Source organism: Populus nigra, chromosome 1 (genome assembly GCF_951802175.1).
Source record: "Populus nigra chromosome 1, ddPopNigr1.1, whole genome shotgun sequence".
Lineage (NCBI taxonomy): Eukaryota > Viridiplantae > Streptophyta > Magnoliopsida > Malpighiales > Salicaceae > Populus > Populus nigra.
Genome location: NC_084852.1, coordinates 3291529 through 3310766, shown reverse-complemented (window position 1 = coordinate 3310766; position 19238 = coordinate 3291529). Strand labels below are relative to the sequence as shown.

The following is a 19238-nucleotide window of genomic DNA, read 5'->3' as shown; positions in this document are numbered from 1 at the left end:
TATTTTTAGCTCATGGTACCGCAAGAATTTTCTATGTTAACCAAGCAATTTTGTTTTAATGAGATCATGCATTTTCTTGTGTCCAATTGCATGCTTGCATCTTTTATCTTTTCACGAATCACTCTTACACGAGCACGCCTTACACTTTCAGGAATTCTGAAAGTTCCATCAATCTACAAAATCATTGCACTAAGAATAATTGGCCAAACTTTGATAATATGATTGCAATGGATGATGAAAAATGGGGAGAGGAAGATATAAGAGAGTTTACTAAGCTGGTAGAAAATTCAGAAAAAGCCTGGGAACTGGCCAGTGAGAAACTAGAAGTCATTAACGTCGGAGACGAACAAGATAATAAGGAATTAAAGATTGGCACTCTTGTTACAACTGAAGAAAAAAATAGACTAGTCTCTCTATTACACGAGTATGTAGATGTTTTTGCCTGGACTTATGCCGACATGCCTGGTCTAGATACTGACATAGTAGTACATAAAATTCCTTTAATCGAATGGAGCAAGCCAATTAAGCAGAAAACCAGGCAAAATATGCCCGGACATGTTACTCAAGGTAAAGTCCGAGATATGAAAACAGTGGGATGCAAGGTTTCTAGATGTAGTCCAATATCCACAATGGGTAGCTAATGTGGTCGTAGTCCCAAAAAAGGATGGGAAGATTCGGGTGTGTGTGGACTATAGAGATTTGAACAAGGCGAGCCCAAAAGATGATTTTCCTTTGCCCCATATAGACATTCTCGTTGATAATGCTGCAAGAAATGCTACATATTCTTTTATGGATGGATTCTCTGGTTATAACCAAATTAGAATGCCTGAAGAAGATAAAGAGAAGACCACTTTTGTCACACCATGGGGAACATTTTGCTATAAAGTAATGCCATTCGGATTGAAGAATGCTGGAGCCACATATCAAAGAGCAATGATTACCCTATTCCACGATTTGATGCACCAAGTGGAAGTTTATGTGGATGACATGCAAAATCAAAGAAAGAGGAAGATTCCAGCTAAAGTTGAATCCTGCAAAATGCTCATTCGAGGTGAAGACAAGAAAACTATTGGGCTTCATTGTAAGCGGTCGAGGAATAGAAGTTGATCCTGATAAAGCTAAAGCTATCCAGGAGATGCCTGCCCCTAGAACAGAAAAGGAAGTACGAAGTTTCCTCGGGGCGCCTGAATTACATAGCTCGATTTATATCCCAGTTGACAGTGACTTATGAACCAATCTTTCGTCTGCTCAAAAAGAAAAATCCTGGAGTATGGGATGATGATTGTCAAGAAGCCTTCGATAAAATAAAGAGGCACTTGCAAAACCCACCATTACTAGTACCTCCAACACCGGGGAGGCCTTTGATCATGTACTTGAGAGTAACAGAAACAACCATGGGTTGCGTGCTGGGATAACATGATGAGTCAGGAAGGAAAGAGCAAGCTATTTACTACTTGAGAAAAAAATTCAGTGATTGTGAGTCGAGATACACAACAATTGAGAGGTTGTGTTGTGCTTTGGTTTGGAGTGCAAAAAGACTCCGGCAGTATATGCTATACTACACAACCTGGTTGATTTCAAAATTAGACCTGCTCAAGTATATTTGTGAAAAGCCTTACATGTTGTTGCTACCTAATTTTTGACCCATGTTTTTGATAAAATTTCAGAAAAAATAAAAAAATAGCAAAAAACAACAAAAACCTCCAAAAATTGCATTTTGATATATTTGCATTATTTTTAGCATTTTCAACGTCATCTCAGAAGAATTTAAATTTTCAAAGGTATTTGGAACGCGTTCAACTTTTAACGCGTAAATTTTATGATCATTGATTTTTCTTGTTGAGTTGACATTGATATTGCTCGTTTTTAAAAATACAAAAAAAAAAGAAAAATCAAAATTTACAAAAAAAAAGGAAAAGAAAAGGAAAGGAAAAGTTGAGGGACTAGGTTGAAAACCTAGCAAAACTTTTCTTATAAATACCATGCTACAGTGAAAAATTGGAGGGAGGAAAATTTTTGGGGGGAGGCGCGGAGAAAATGTGGGGGAAAACAAAAGAAAAAACCTAATCCTAGGCCTAATGATTTTCTTCTTGAGCCGCAACCCCCTCCTCTCTTTTGGGAAAAAACATTGAGGAGGCCGCCGGACCCTCCTTGGCCATTTGGTCTTCCCTCTTCAGCCGACCACAGACTCTCCCTCTCACGGTCATCAACACACAGCCCCCGCTTTCCTAAAAAAAAACCCGAAGCCACTCTCCTTCATAAACCACGCAGCCGCCGCCCACCACAGACGGATCTTCTCCCTCTCCGGGCCAAATACCGCCCCCCTTCTCCTTTGAGGCTAGGAACCAGAGAGACCAAAAGAGCCACAGCCGCCCCTGCTCCCCCTCTTGCCAGCCAAAGGCTTTTCTTCCCTCAGGTAGGGTGCGCTAGGGGTGCTAATACCATCCCTAGCCATAATCAGTCCCTTACCCTCGGATCTCTGATGACGACCAGTAAATCTGGGTTTCCTAGTAACCTTCAATCTAATACTAGGTGGCGACTCCCAAAGAACAAATCCAGCAAACATAATGAAAAATCGCCGAATCGCCGCGCGGGGGACGTGCGACAGAATGGCGACTCCACTGGGGAAAGGTAATGTTTTCAACATTATTGGACTAAGCTTTGTGTTTTTGATGTGTTTAAATTTTTTGCTTTTTGTCTTGTTTTATTTCTGCTTTGTTCATGCATTGTATAAAATTCTCTCATGCATCACAAGCTTTAATTTTTGAAAGCACACACAAGCTTTAGGTTAGGTGGGGAACTAACAGCTTGCCTTATGACTTGAGTCAAGGCTTAAGTTTGTGTAAACCCCAACTCTTTGTTGAGTGCTTAGACTGGTTAATATTGGTACACGTGCCGACCATTACCTACTGGGCCCCCATATTGCCTTTACGAGGGTGATCACTAGGACAACAAGAGACCCTTTTTAGAGACCAAGTAATAAACCTACCCTTTGTCTCACGTAAAAAGATTAGAACCTGCCTTTAGGATGTATGCTCCGTACACATTGTTTTGCATCTGAGCAGGCCTTTCTTGAAGCATCTTGAATTGAGGACTTACAGGGGATATAATAGTCATCACTCAAGAAATTTCTATTGTAGAGTTTGAGCAAGAATAAAAATTCTTGTTTCATCATGCAAGAGTTATGACCATATGTCACCCCTCGAAGGACGAGTTCATCATATAGATCACATGCCATACATTTATCATGCATGTACCGGGATGAAAAATAGGTTCCCCCATTCAAGGTTTACTACACTGGACTGAAAAGGATGGATAATAAAGAAAGGGGTCAGAGAGAGGCTCATTGTTAAAAAGAAGTTGAGAGCATCAAGGATGGAGTAGCTAGACTCAGATCTGCTCGAACAAGTGTTGAGCTTTAAATGGAGAGGGAATGTCTGCACGGTATTTTATGGGGACACTACTTGTCCATGTCCAATTGAAGTTGCACCTCTCCTTTTCAGTCATGAACAATAGCAGTAATGCCTTCAGTCATCAACTAGTAACAACCTTTGTTCTTGTTCAGTTGCATTGTTAATTGTTCATCGCCTCCACATCTTCCAATGGCACCAAATAATTGCTAGCTTTTTGTGCATGATGTATTAGTCTTCTTTGAAATCACCCCCACTGTGAGCTCAATTCCAGTTCAGCAACACAGGATGTTGTGAAGATCGCCGAAAGCATTGAACAAGTAATGGATATCAAAAAGATTGAAGGTTCTATCATAAATTCCATAACAATGATGAGAGATGAATCAGGAGATGACTCTGAAGATGGGAAACCATAGTTATGTCGTCTAGTCAAGTCTCCCTGTAGCATCAGCTGCTCAAGTGTCTTTGTCAAGATTGACATCCTTCTGCCACCTAAGTTGGCCTACCAGCACCTGTTAGATTCCAGACTTTTTACTTGACTCCAACAAATCCCATGCAACCACCATTTTCTAGGTGGTATAATTCAGATAAGAGATGTGATGTAATGGTGGGGTCTTCGGCCATTTCAATTGAAAAGTTCCAAGAATTTTAAGAATCGAGTCCGGAAATTGGTGAGCAAAAGACGAGAGGAATCTGTGAAGGAGGTTGTCATCGATCATTTTATCGCCAGAACATCCTCAGAATGACGAGTGATCAGAATTGTTTGGCAAAACACAGATATTGCCAGAGAAGCTGATCTAAGAAGGGGTTAAACTGTCAATCATCTTTGTTATGAATTTTAGCCATTTTTTTTTTGCATTTTGTTTTGGGATCACATCTCATCCTTTCACGAAACATGTCTTTTCTTTGTCTTTTTGTTGTTATGAAATCATGAGATGTTTCTTTCAAATGGTATTTTGACAAAATATTTTGATCAAACTCCAACATGCAAAGTTTAATCCTGAAGACTAAAAGTGTTTTGATTACAGAAATGACTCGATGCTTAAAAATGACATGAGGTGACCAAACAATTTTGAACTCATACCTCCTGAAACTGAACCACACATCATATAGCTAAGTTTTAGCAGTATGCATAATGACATGTAGTGGATTCAGTAGTTATGGACTCGTGAATCATGACTCTTACAAGTCCCAACCCTTACACTGGATGAGATCAAAATTTATCGGTTTTAACCGACCTTGCTTGAAATGAGAAAATGCCATCTTTGTTATCCTGTCACATTTCTTGAAATATTATCCCTTGCAGTCCCATTTTGAGCCTGGTAAAATATTTTCTTTCAAAAAGAAACCCTGACTAGGATCACACCCTACACTGGGGGCAAATGAGAGATATTTTGAAGACACTGATAGGATTAATGGATAAAAGAAAGGCTGAGAAAAAAAAGTCCAATGATTAAGAAAGGGCCAAAAGAAGAAAAGCCATAGATTGAGGGCATCCAAGAAAACTTTGAGGAAGGCTATGGAAAAGCAAACAAAAAAAAACAAAAAAGAGTGGAATGGAAAGAGAATGCCTATCAATTCTAAGAAGGGCAAAAAAAGGTTTCAATTGAAGAAAGACACAGCAAATGCCAAAAGTTAACAAAAAAATAAAATTCAAGTTTCATGTCTTTTGGTGTGTCTAGGATAAGGCCTCTAGTGTCTTCAAAAAAATCAGATTGGTTATTCATCAAATGAAAAGTTGGATTTGCATTATGACCTATGTTAAGAGAATTCTGATCTTTAAGATTAACAAGGTTATGTCACTTTCTCTACTATGACAATAAGAGAAAGAGAGTTGATGAATATTTGATGTTGATCCTAGGACTTTGAAACCATCAAACACCTTTTGAGCCTGAATTTTCCTTTCTTTCATAAGCCATGAACTATAGCCTGCATTACGTGCTTTAAAAAGCCCTTTTTAATCAAGTAAGCAATTTGAACCGATAAATGACGATCTCAAAACTTGAAGAGCTTTTCCATAAGAGTCGTGGCTTCATGAATTAAGCTACTGGTTATTATGCATGCTGATAAAATTGGTGCTAAAAAAGAAAAGCAACCATTTCTTGAGAAATCCTCGAGTTTTGACTTGAGACTCTTGTTTTCCTTGAAATTCACTGAAGGTCACCTCATCGCAGACCGCCAAAAGATAAACCCATGATCAAATATTAAAACTGACACAAAGAACCATGAAAAAAGTCATTTTAATCTTACAACGGGTCATTTTTGTTTTCAAAATACAAGACAATCAAAGGATTGCATATTTTTAATGACGTGTGTTGGGTCTTTGACCAAAAAGCTTGATTTTCAAAAGATCTTTTCCAAAACTGATATCTCTTTGATTTCATTTCAACAACTAGACATGAATAGACATGGTCTTTGAAATGTGAGATTTGATTCCAAAACAAGAAATGTTGTCAAACAAAAACATCGATTGAGTTTGCAAAATCCTTGATAGAAATGGCATCGACATTTCTCGGCACTCCTTGAAAAGTTAACCATCTGGGGGCAATACGGTGGATCCTGAGAGGGAAAACAAGCAGTATTCAGATCAGCTGGGGGCAAAGAGAAATCAGATGATGAGTCGTCAAAGTCCATCAAAGTTGTTGTTACCCATTTTTGGGTCCCCACAAAAATAAATAAATAAATAAATTATTAAAAAGAAAAAAACCCAAAATAGTGTAGACACCGTTCCTCTCTCTCTCCCCGCATACTGCTGCAAAAACCAAAAACCCCATGACTAGAAAACAGCGCAGGCGTGCCCTGCAAAGCCACCCCTATTGGAGACCTCACCCGATGTGCATGCGCGACAGAGCCCGCTCCACTTGTGTACCGCTCACAATTAATTAACAAAAGGAGGGGGAAAGAGTTTTTAAAGAGGAGAGAGGGCTGGAAAATAGAGGGGGGGAAGAGTTTTTGAAAAACAGAGGGAGAGAGTTCAGTTTTTTAAACGAGAAAGATAGAACACCCAAAAGGGGTTCCCCCCCTTAGCCATTCCCCTCTCTCGGCCATTTTCTTCCCTGCACACGAAACAGCCTTCTCTGCCAAACGTTGCCAACGCCCTCATCATCATCTAAGGACTGGGACTGTTTCCCTAAATAGAGACGGTGGAGATGAAAGAATGTGAGGGTGGTCTCCGGTTCTGGCATATATAATAGACTGCTTTCTTCTTCTTCCAGCAGAGGGAGGAGGAGCCGAAGAGAAGAGTAAAGAGTAGAGAGGGTTGGCATAGAAAAAAAAACAAAGAGAACGAGAGAGGAAAAAAGGAAGGCTTTCTTCAGGTTTCAAAGGCAGTAAAGCAAAGGTTTTCACCCCTGTTTGCACCGCATCTTCTACATCCGAACCAGCAGCCACATCAGGAGGACGAGCAGCTGCAGCTCCCGCTCCTGCACCGGCCCTTCATTCTCCTTTCCTCTTCGCTGCTAACAGCAGCTCATTACGGGGAAGATTGAGAAGTAAGAGGGGAGGCCAAAGGACAGTAAAGAAGGAGCAGAAAACCGAGACTCCAAGGGCGCTGATCATTTGCCATGCCAGCAGAACACTTTCTTCCACCTGTGAAGGAGACGACAACACTGTGAGCAGCCGCAGCAACACTAGAGAGGAGGAAGAGTAACCGCAACAACACCACCAACTGCACCAGCTCATCATCTCTTTCGGTCTTTACTTTTATTTTTATTTTTACATATAACATTTGCAGAACAGGGAAGAAGAAAGAGCAGACAACTGGGGAGAGAGAGTGACAAAGACGTAGAGGAATGAAAAAAAACAGGGAAACTGACGCCAACATAGGACAGGAGGGAAAGACTGGGAACGGACGAACGCAGACAACTTCTTCATCTCCAGGTTTGTTCTCTTCACCTTGTGTGCGCAGTGGTTTTCTTTGCATTTACACTGTTCAAGTGAGTTTTAATTCACTTGAACAGTAACAGGTTCTCTTTGTCTGCATTTCACCGCACTGTTCAAGTGAATTAATTCACTTGAACATTTAATCCGCCAACTTTGTTAGAACTGTAACCTCCCGCACTGTGTAATTGTTTGCTTTGTGTTTGCACTGTTTAAGTGAAATTTAATTCACTTGAACAGTAACGTGGTCTTTTGCATGCAGTTTGCTTTGTTAATGTGTGAAAACGGGGTTACTGTGCATGTGCACAGTAACTGGAAAAATAATTACCCGGTTATTATGCATGTGCACAGTAACCGTAAAATTAATTAACATGTTACTGTGCAGAGGAACAGTAACACTGTTACTGTACAGTGAACAGTACCAGTCATGTGGTTTGGGCTGGGCTGAGTCCAGCCCCTGTAGGAAGTGGGCCCATTTTATGTTGGGCTGATTTCGGCCCAGTCTCTTTGTGGGCAGGGTCTGGCCCGTTCGGAAAATTTTCTTTAAAAAAATGATTTAAATATGTGTTTTTTCTAAAAGTTTGTTGATGCATTGTTTATCAATATCTGCTTGTATTGTTTTATATGGTAAAGATACAAGTCCGGTATGAAAATACCCGGTTTTCGTCGAGACATAAAAAAAAAATATAAAATGAAAAAATGTTTTGTTTTCCTGCATACGGCCAATACCCTAACATTGTTTTTACGTTTTATATAAAAAACAAATATTTGAAGTTTTGAAAATGTGTTTTCGCATGGATTTCTTAAACACAACAAAAATCATTTTTCTTGCATTTCTGGATTTTACAACATGTTTGTAAAACTCCAAAGGGTATTGGCCAATATTCCAAAAAATATAAAAATCTTATTTTGAGGAAATTCATCTATTATTCACCGCTAATGTTTGGATAAAGAAATCCTTAAAGGACGAATATCCAAAATATTATTGGGAAAAATTTTTATTATTCACTGTTAATATTTGGATAAAGAAACCCGGAGTGGTAAATATCCAAAATAATTTTCTAGGAATAATACATCCGCACAAATCCTTGAAAGAAGCCTTGATTATAATCGAGGACATTTCAATTTTTTTTACTCCACGGTTTAGAGCCGTGAGAGTATAAAACACTAAGACAAAAAAATAGATTTTTAAGGCACCCTAGATTTCATTCATCAGAGCAGACTTATCCTAGGAAACTGATAGGATTAGAGAACATCAACACTATAACAATTATAAGGCAAATCAAACACCAAGCAGCTTACCTTAGGTAGGGCGTACTAGGGGTGCTAAAACCTTCCCTTTACGCAACCAGTCCCTTGCCTTAGAATCTCTGAAAGACCAGTTAGGTTTCCTAGTGACCATAATACTAGGTGGCGACTCCCTTTTTCACAACAGAAAGACCCCAACATCAATCCCCGCTACGAAGGATGGGTCGCCGCGACGTCGAGCTCTCGGGAGGGTGCGACAAAAGTTATGTTTAGCATTTGACAATGACAAAGAAAAAACTTGTTGAGTATAAACAGATGAATGGGCATTCAGATCATTGCTGGGGGCAATGTTTTCAAAGACAGTATGTGATCTAGTGAATTTCAGCAACACTTGATGAGCAATGTTGCATCTGAAGGACATCTTCATCTAAGGTCATCCTTTGAAACATAACTATGATTCCCGACAAATGTTATATGCATTTGCATTTGAATGAATGCTAGAAGGATGCATCCACCAAGACTGACTGTGGGACCATCTGTTTTGAAGCTCAAATGCACACTTCACCACATGAATATGGGTGATGAACATCATTGATGATGCCAATGCATTTCCTTTCATGATCTGATTTGATAAGCTGAGAGGAATCCATGGAGAAGAACATTGAGCATACAATGATGAGCCTTTTACGGCAAACTATGGGATGCATGCCTAGATGACTTGATAGTTTCCAAGAAGGTTGCTGATAACATATACTTGAAAAGTATTGTTTCAACTGGAGGCAAGTTCATGACTGTTTGACAATCTTGATGGGTGTTGGCATGATGCACATAACCAATTAGAGGATAATTCTCAGAAGAATCCAGGAGAGAAAATCCTTCATGATGAATCAAGCAACACCACACTTGAGGGCAGAGTCAAGCTTGATAAACAACGAGAGCAGTAATCATCGTGGACAGCCTAAGATGGGCACTACACTTACATCTGAGTGATGGCTATCACATTAATGAGCCAATGCATCGAAAGAACAAAGAAAGCTTTGGAATGCAAACAAAGGCACCCTATGATGATGGATCATCAAAAATGGGGGGACTTATATTTCCAATCAAGTAAGGATACATGCATATCAATCATAAATCATTGCTTTTAACATTGTCAGATCGGTGTTACATATCACTTCTCAGGTAGTGCGTTTTCCAACCCTACCTCCTTCCGAGTGCGCCTTTGAGCCACCATCTCTTAGGTAGTGCGTTTTCTAACCCTACCTCATTTCGAGTGCGCCTTTGAGCCACCATCTCTTAGGTAGTGTGTTTTTAAACCCTACCTCATTTCGAGTGCGCCTTTGAGCCATCACTTCTCAGGTAGTGCGTTTTCCAACCCTACCTCCTTCCGAGTGCGCCTTTGAGCCACTATCTCTTAGGTAGTGCATTTTCTAACCCTACCTCATTTCGAGTGCTCCTTTGAGCCCTCACCTCCTTTTGAGTGTGCCTTTGAGCCCTCACTTCTCAGGTAGTGTGTTTTCTAACCCTACCTCATTTCGAGTGCGCCGTTGAGCCACCATCTCTTAGGTAGTACGTTTGCTAACCCTACCTCCTTTTGAGTGCGCCTTTGAGCCCTCACTTCTCGGGTAGTGCGTTTTCTAACTCTACCTCCTTTTAAGTGTGCCTTTGAGCCCTCACCAACATTTTCCGTGGGTAGGTCACCCATTATAATGAGACCAACATTTTTTCTGGGTAGGTCACCCATTACAACGCGACCAATTCTCTATGTTTTTTTACCTGGGTAGGTCACCCATTATAATGATACCGCTTTTCATTTTTTTCTGGGTAGGTCACCCATTACAATGAGACCATTCTTCATGTTCTTACTTAGGTAGGTCACCCATAACAATGAGACCACTTTATATTTTTTCCACCTTTCATCATTTTTTCTGGGTAGGTCACCCATCACAATGAGACCACCATCTCCATTTGGGTAGGTCACCCATAATAATGAGACCAATTCATATTTTGATCATTCCATCTGGGTAGGTCACCCATAACAATGAGACCACTTTTCTGGGTAGGTCACCCATCATATGAGACCATTATTTTTTCCATCTGGGTAGGTCACCCATCATAAAAGACCATCATCTTGCATCTGGGTAGGTCACCCATCATAGTGAGACCATCATTCATCTGGGTAGGTCACCCATCATAATAAGACCATCATCTTTTTCTGGGTAGGTCACCCATTATAATGAGACCATTCTCCATGTCATTTTTCTAGGTAGGTCGCCCATCACAATAAGACCATCATCTTTTATTTTGGGTAGGTCACCCATCATAATGAGACCATCTTTCTCTGGGTAGGTCACCCATCATAATGAGACCATCATCTTTTCTTTGGGTAGGTCACCCATAACAATGAGACCAATTCACATTTTGATCATCTTACATTTGGGTAGGTCACCCATCATAATGAGACCATCATCTTTTTGGGTAGGTCACCCATAACAATGAGACCACTTCATCATCTTCCATCTGGGTAGGTCACCTATCATAATGAGACCAACATCTTTCATTTGGGTAGGTCACTCATCATAATGAGACCACCACCTTCATCTGGGTAGGTCACTCATCATAATGAGACCATCATTCTTCTGGGTAGGTCACTCATCATAATGAGACTACCACCTTCAACTGGGTAGGTCACCCATCATAATGAGACCATCTTCCATTTAGGTAGGTCACCCATCACAATGAGACCATCATTTTATCTGGGTAGGTCACCCATCATAATGAGACCATCATTTTTTCCACTTGGGTAGGTCACCCATCATAATGAGACCATCATCTTTCATCTGGGTAGGTCACTCATTATAATGAGACCACACACACATCTTTGTATCGGTTCTGGTTAAAGAAGATCGCCAGATGGGATCTTAGGTTAACCCAACCACACACAGAGTTTTAGCTTTGGTTAAAGGAAATCGCCAGATGGGATTTCAGGTTCACCGAGCTACACACCGATTTTGGTTCTGGTTAAAGAAGATCGCAAGATGGGATCTCAGGTTAACCTAATCAAAAGGGCAGGTCGCCCGTGAAAATAGACTAGTGTGAGTATGTGTAGGCAGGTCACCCTTGAAAATAGACCAGTGTGAGTATGTGTGGGCAGGTCACCCCTGAAAATAGACCACAATGAGTGTGCGTAGGGCAGGTCGCCCGCGAAAATAGACCAGTGTGAGTGTGTGTGGGCAGGTCGCCCCTGAAAATAGACCACAATGAGTGGTGTGGGCAGGTCGCCCGTGAAAATAGACCAGCGTGAGTGTGTGGGCAGGTCACCCTTGAAAATAGACTAGTGTGAGTATGCTTGGGCAGGTCGCCCCTGAAAATAGACCAGTGTGAGTATGTTTGGGCAGGTCGCCTATGAAAATAGACCAGAGTGTGAGTATGTGTGGGCAGGTCGTCCCTGAAAATAGACCACAATGTGATTGTGTGGGCAGGTCGCCCGTGAAAATAGACCAGTGTAAGTGTGTGTGGGCTGGTCGCCCCTGAAAATAGATCACAATGATTATGTGTGGGCATGTCGCCCTTGAAAATAGACTAGTGTGAGTATGTGTGGGCAGGTCGCCCCTGAAAATAGACTAGTGTGAATGTGTGGGTAGGTCCCCTTTGAGAATAGACCAATTTTTCTTCAAAATGGGCAGGTCACCCAAGATAATGAGACCATTTTCTTTTGAAAAGTGAAGTCCTTGGCTAAGTGGATCACTCAATAAGCCAGGAAGACCTTTTGTTTTCTTTACAAGCTTACTATGCAAAACATTTAGGAATTTTTGCTTCGTAAGCATTGTAAAAAGGGGGTATCTGTTGCTACCCAATTTTTGACCCATGTTTTTGATAAAATTTCAGAAAAAATCAAAAAATAGCAAAAAACAACGAAAACCTCCAAAAATTGCATTTTGATATATTTGCATTATTTTTAGCATTTTCAACGTCATCTCAGAAGAATTTAAATTTTCAAAGGTATTTGGAACGCGTTCAACTTTTAACGCGTAAATTTTATGATCATTGATTTTTCTTGTTAAGTTGGCATTGATATTGCTTGCTTTTAAAAATACAAAAAAAAAATCAAAATTTACAAAAAAAAAGGAAAAGAAAAGGAAAGGAAAAGTTGAGGGACAAGGTTGAAAACCTAGCAAAACGTTTCCTATAAATACCATGCTACAGTGAAAAATTAGAGGGAGGAAAATTTTTGGGGGGAGGCGCGGAGAAAATGTGGGGGAAAACAAAAGAAAAAACCTAAACCTAGGCCTAATGATTTTCTTCTTGATCCGCAGCCCCCTCCTCTCTTTTGGGAAAAAACATTGAGCAGGTCGCCGGACCCCCCTTGGCCATTTGGTCTTCCCTCTTCAGCCGACCACAGACTCTCCCTCTCACGGTCATCAACACACAGCCCCCTCTTTCCTAAAAAAAAAACCTGAAGCCACTCTCCTTCATAAACCACGCAGCCGTCGCCCACCACAGACGGATCTTCTCCCTCTTCGGGCCAAATACCGCCCCCCTTCTCCTTTGAGGCTAGGAACCAGAGAGACCAAAAGAGCCATAGCCGCCCCTACTCCCCCTCTTGCCAGCCAAAGGCTTTTCTTCCCCTGCCACCCGAGGGAAACTAGCCCCTCTCCTTCATCTGCCTCACTCTCCTCAGCCGGTTTTCACCGCCAGTGAGCCAGCAGCGCCGTCTTCGCTAGTGAGCCAGCAGCCCACACACGGCAGCGCCGGGGCAACATTCTCTTCTTCATCTTCTGCAACCAGCCACAACAGCGCTGCCATTACTGGAGATCCAGCAGCTTACAGATCCTGTCTCCTTAGACCCATGGTCTCCCTTACCGGCCAGCAGCAGTCCTTCTTCCTCCAGCGGCGCCCACAGAAGCGGCCTCATCTCCGACCAAGAATCAACGGCCGAAGCTGCAACCAGAGAAAAGCAGATCCGAAACGGAGAAAAAGAGAAAGAGACGCAGATCTGAAAGAAAAGGAAAGAAAAACTAAAATCGACTGCCTATTGCGTTTTTAGGTGTGTTGCAGGTCACACCAGCGAGGATGGGAAGAGAGGAGGAAGCCGTTTCGAATCTCCCTTGTCGCCGGTCTTTTCTGCGACGGCGCTTGAACCCACGCGCCGCCAGTGGCTGCTGCGCGTGGAGCAGACGCGCCGCCACTGCTCCACAGTCCCTGAGGGCCTCCTCTGCAGTTCCTGGACTCTTTAGGGACCTTTTTGTAATTTTTACATGTTTGAATATGTATTTAAATTTCTGTTAAATGTTTTTAGTTTATGTTATGTTGTAAAAATTGTAACAGAAATACATAGTAAAAAGTGATGTGGAAGTTTGTGTGTTTGTATTTTTATTTATTTATGTTATTGAATTATAAAAATAAAAAAAGGATAAAAAGAATTAATGGTTTAATTTGAATATGATTAAATATCTCAATGACAAATAAAATCATGTTATATTTTCCATGAAAGTGTAAGAACATGTTTCTATACATATTCGGGGATTTAATAACTGATTTATTAAAACCTTAGAATTTAATTAATATTTTAAATTTTTAATCACATCAAACCGCAAAACAGCTTACCTCAGGTAGGGTGCGCTAGGGGTGCTAATACCTTCCCTAGCCACAATCAGTCCCTTACCCTTGGATCTCTGATGACGACCAGTAAATTCGGGTTTCCTAGTAACCTTCAATCTAATACTAGGTGGTGACTCCCAAAGAACAAATCCAGCAAACATAATGAAAAATCGTCGAATCGCCGCGCGCGACACCTGTCAAGTAGAATAGCAAGGTGGCAAGTGTTCTTGGTAGAATATGACATTGTCTTTATGACAAGAAAAGCGGTAAAAGGAAGCATAATTGTCGATCATCTTGCAGATCATGCCATGGATGACTATGAGTCGCTAAACTTTGACCTCCTAGATGAAGATGTGATAGTAGTCGAGAATGAAAGTGGGGAAAGCGATCAGTGGACCCTCTACTTTGATGGGGCAGTAAATGTATCGGGAAATGGAGCTGGAGCTATAGTGATTTCCCTAGAAAATAAGCAGTATCCCGTTTCAACAAGGTTACTGTTTGAATGTACCAATAACACTGCCGAGTACGAAGCCTGCATCATTGGCCTGGAGGCTGCTCTAGAACTGAAGGCCAAGAAGCTCGAGGTCTTTGGGGATTCCTTACTAATCATCTGCCAAGTCAAAGGTGAGTGGCAAACCAAGGATAAGAAGTTGAGGTTGTATCAAAGTTATATCTTGAAGTTAGCCGATGAATTTGAAGAAATCAAATTCACCCATATAAGCAGAGATAAGAATCAGTTTGCCGATGCTTTAGCAACCTTAGCTTCGATGACACAAGCTGATGCTAAAAGCAAGATACAACCAATAAATATCGAGGTCAGAAGCTTCCAAGCCCATTGTTACTTTATTGAAGAATCTCCAGATGGGAAACCATGGTACAATGACATCAAAAAGTTTCTCTAGCATCGAGAATATCCTGAAGGGATTTCCAAAACAGATGAAAAGACTTTGAGAAGAATGACTATGAGTTTTTACTTGGATGGGGAAATTTTATATAAAAGGTCATTTGATGGGACTCTGCTCAGGTGTTTGAATGAAAATGAGATTGAACAAGCATTAAAAGAAGTCCATGAGGGGATTTGTGCTACACATGCTAATGGGCATACAATGGCGAAACAAATTCAAAGGGCTGGATATTTCTGGTTGACCATGGAGAGAGATTGTGTAGACTATGTGAAAAAATGCCATAAGTGTCAAATATATGGCTACAAGATAAATGCGCCTCCGGCACCTCTGTTCAATATGATCTCGCCTTGGCCTTTTGATATGTGGGGTTTGGATGTTATAGGGCCAATCAACCCTAAAGCGAGCAATAGGTGCTTGACCGCTTTTTATGTTCGGCTTGTTTTAACTCGCAAGTGCACGAGTGTGCGATGTAGCAATTAACTCGGTAAGATCGAGGTCATATCCACAGAGAGCTAGATCTGGAAATTAAGCTAGGTAACAAAACAAAACTCAAGAGAAATTAAATTAACAATAACTTGGTTGAAAATGATTGATGGATTTGTTTTCAAAGATGAAAAAGTGTAAATAGATTTTAAATGACAAGAAAAAGTAAGTCTTGGTCCAAATCAATTTTAATGGTGATGTATTGGTGATTCCTTTAACATATATAAGATAACTCAACCTAATATCAACGATGGTGATATTAGATCGGAAGATATTACAATGAAGTTTAAAAGGATGAAGATTGATTATTGCTTAAGAATGTACAAGTATTTTCATATTAAGTAAGACATTGAATCAAGCAATCTCTATACCAAAACTAAGGTTTGTGCATAAAAATTCAAGATTATAACATTACCTAAATGATTTCTAAAATTTCTTTGCAATAATAAACATTCATGAAGAAAATGAAAAGATAGACATTAAGATTCATTCATATCTTAAAGAACTCACCTCAACCACCATCATCCTTGATTTGGATCCAAGAAGAAGATTAGCCAACCATGATTAGATATAATAACACTTTAATAAACATAAAATGACTTGAATCAAACTGAAATAATGAGTTTTACAAGCTAAAGAACCGAAATCTATAAAGAAGAACACAACACAATTTCAGTAAAAATTCGGACACAAATCTGACTCTAACTTTGGACAGCAATTCGACCCTTTTAGAAGCCTCTCCTGGAGATGGCTATTAGAGACATATTTATAGGCCATTCTGTTAGCTTTCCAGATCATTAAAGAACAGCTCATTTGGACATCTGAGTCAAAAGTTATGGACAAAACACCGAAAGGTGTTCTGGAAAATCAAACCAGGCCAGCTTGGAGAACACTTTGGTGCACGTTTTTCTTCCTCCTTTATGAGTTGTCTCTTTCTTCTTTTGACCCAAAATAATGTCACAATGTCCCCTCCAGCTTTCCATCCATGTGCTTGCCCTCTTGGATCAATGAATTACCCAAATAAATCAAATGTTATTTATTATGTGGACATGTAGGATCATGGATTGTGTTTGGGCTGATTTGGAAGGTGATTTGGGGCTGATTTGGGGCTGATTTGGGGCTGAATTTAAGCATCAAATAAGGATACAAATGTACCTATTATTTGGGCTAAGATTGACTTTGAAACCTTGAGTGTTTGATGGTTGAAGTTTGCACACAACATAAGGCATGTTTGGGCTTGAAATAAATCATATGATATTCTTTTCTAGAATTGGACTTGAATTGATTTTTGGGGCAAATTTGGAGCACTTATTTGAACCAAGATTTGCTTCAATCTTCAACTAAATTTCTCTTCAATTCTTTGTTCCGAATTCCGACGTTGAATTTTCTGAAATAATTCATTTAAGCTCCAAAAACCTATCGAGACATTAAAAGAAACTTCATTACTAAAAAGCACATCAATTATTATAAAAAACCCAAATAAAAATAATAAATACATATGTAAAATAAGAGACTTAATGATACTTTTGATGCACAATCAATAGGCATAGATTCATTTTGGTGGCCATCGACTACTTCACCAAATGGGTAGAAGCCAACTCTTATGCCCATGTAACACAGAAAGTAGTCAAGAGATTTATTGAAAAGGATTTGGTCTGTTGTTATGGTATGTCGACAAGATTGGTAACCGACAACGCCCAGAATTTCAATGGGAAGCTGATTGACGAATTGTGCACCAAGTGAAAGATTAAGCACCTCAACTCTTCCACTTATAGACCAAAGATGAATGGGGCAGTCGAAGCAGCTTACAAGACTCTCAAGAAGATTATCCAGAAAATAGTGATCACCTACAAGGATTGGCATGAGATGCTCCCATATGCACTTCATGCGTACCGTACCACTGTTAGAACTTCGACAAATGCCACCCCATACTCTTTAGTATATGGAATGGAGGCGGTTATGCCCTTGGAAATAGAAATCCCATCACTGCGGATCCTGAAGGATGCAGAACTGGACGAATCAGAATGGGCAAGGTCAAGATTTGAGCAACTAAATTTGATCGATGAGAGAAGACTAGCAGCTATCTGTCATCACCAGTTATACCAAAGCAGGATAGCCAAAGCTTACAACAAAAAGGTCAAACCAAGGGTTTTCAGGGAAGGAGATTTGGTGTTAAGGAAGATCTCACTAGCGTCAGGAGAAGATCAAAGTAAGTGGGCACCAAACTATGAAGGGCCATATGTGGTGAAAAAGGCTTTTTCTGGAGGGGCTTTAATTCTGACTAATATGGATGGAAGGGATCTACCAAGGCCTGTAAACTCAGATGTTGTAAAGAAGTACTATGCCTAATGTACTTACCTATATCAATCAATAAAATTGAAGTTTTGCCAAGATTTCTTTAGTGTGATTCCCTTAAAAAATTATGCATGATCCCATGTTTCAATAAAGATTTTTTTTTTTGGAATTCAAAGTGTTAGTACGAAACTAAAGTCAAATTGATGTTTGTTCTAACAAACAAGTTCTGAGAATTCAAGTGACATTCTGACACTAAAAAAAAAAAACCTCAAATACAACCCAAGCACCATGAAATAACTTCAAAGCTGAGTTTTAGTTGCATGAATAATGAGAAATAACTCTACATACTCGTATGAAAGCAAGACTTATCGATCCTAATTGCATGCATTTGAGATGAAGAAAGGCCATCTTTGATAATCTTTTCACAAGGCTGAAATATATCCCTTGCAGTCCCTTTCGAGCCTAATAAATTTTTCTTGAAAATAACCTTGACTAGAATCACACCCTACACTGGGGGGCTAGTGCAAAAAAAAAAAATTCTTAATGATTGAAAGTGCCTAGATAACTCTTGGGGGGCATGAAAAAGTCTTCAACGATGAAAGTGCCCAAACAATACTGGGGGATATAAAAGAAAATTCTCAATCAATCGAAGGTGCCTATACAAAGCTGGGGGGCATGAAGAAAAATCTAAAGGATCTAAAATTCTGAGTATAAAAAAAAAGGAGGGTCAATGCAATGATGTTCAAGACCAAATGAAGAGTCCAAGCCCAACATCGGGGGGCACCGTGGACCATTTTACAAATCAAATCCAAGGTCCAGAAATGTATGAACAAAAAGTTGGGATACAAACACTAGTGATCGTTAGTCTTAAAATCCCTTAAACACCTTTTGAGCCTACAAATGTCATTTTTCTTCATAGCCAATAGCCTAAGCCTACATTACGTGCCTAATCAAGCCCTTTCTGATCAAAGGCAAGCAATCTGGATCGGTAGGCATTGTTTTCTCATGCGAAACCAAATCATTATTCATGCAAATAAAATGAATGCTTGAAACACGGTTCTCGATAACCCTCAAATTGATATTTCAACCTTTCATGACCAACCAGATGTCACTTCGTGTTCTTCATATTTTCACCAAAATCAAAATAAAAAGTTTTCATCACATCTGAAAACCTCTCCATAGGAATCACTTGAATTTCTTTAGAATGAGTCTGCTTTGAATCGATGTCAAAATGATTTCTGTTTCAGGAATAGCTTTGAAATTCCAAAAATTCGGTATGAAAACAAATCCTTGTAAATAACCAAACCTTCCTTTACTTAGCCTCACCCTCAAACTTGACTTGAATACTTGAGGGCATGATCAAACTGGAGGGCAATTCACCAAAACACATAGGGTTGGCTCCATGTTTCCCCTTTCT

At 40.0% G+C, this 19238-nt stretch overlaps 1 protein-coding gene across 1 annotated transcript; it reads left to right on the top strand.

Annotated features, from left to right (window-relative positions):
- Nucleotides 1-227: 227 nt before the first annotated feature.
- LOC133674601 (uncharacterized) lies at nt 228-17875 on the top strand. The gene is made up of 8 exons (XM_062095810.1): nt 228-567; nt 653-1081; nt 1222-1379; nt 13596-13784; nt 14282-15012; nt 15163-15453; nt 17071-17179; nt 17273-17875. Exons 1-8 carry the CDS (start codon nt 228-230, stop codon nt 17873-17875), a joined length of 2850 nt encoding a protein of 949 aa, XP_061951794.1.
- The last annotated feature ends 1363 nt before the right edge of the window (nt 17876-19238 follow it).

Coding starts and splice junctions, on each gene's coding strand:
- LOC133674601 (XM_062095810.1), top strand. CDS start 228: ATGGATGATGAAAAATGGGGAGAGGAAGATATAAGAGAGTTTACTAAG. Junction 13,785..14,281: donor GACTCTTTAGGGACCTTTTT/GTAATTTTTACA, acceptor TGACTCCCAAAG/AACAAATCCAGCAAACATAA. Junction 17,180..17,272: donor GATTTATTGAAAAGGATTTG/GTCTGTTGTTAT, acceptor ACCAAGTGAAAG/ATTAAGCACCTCAACTCTTC.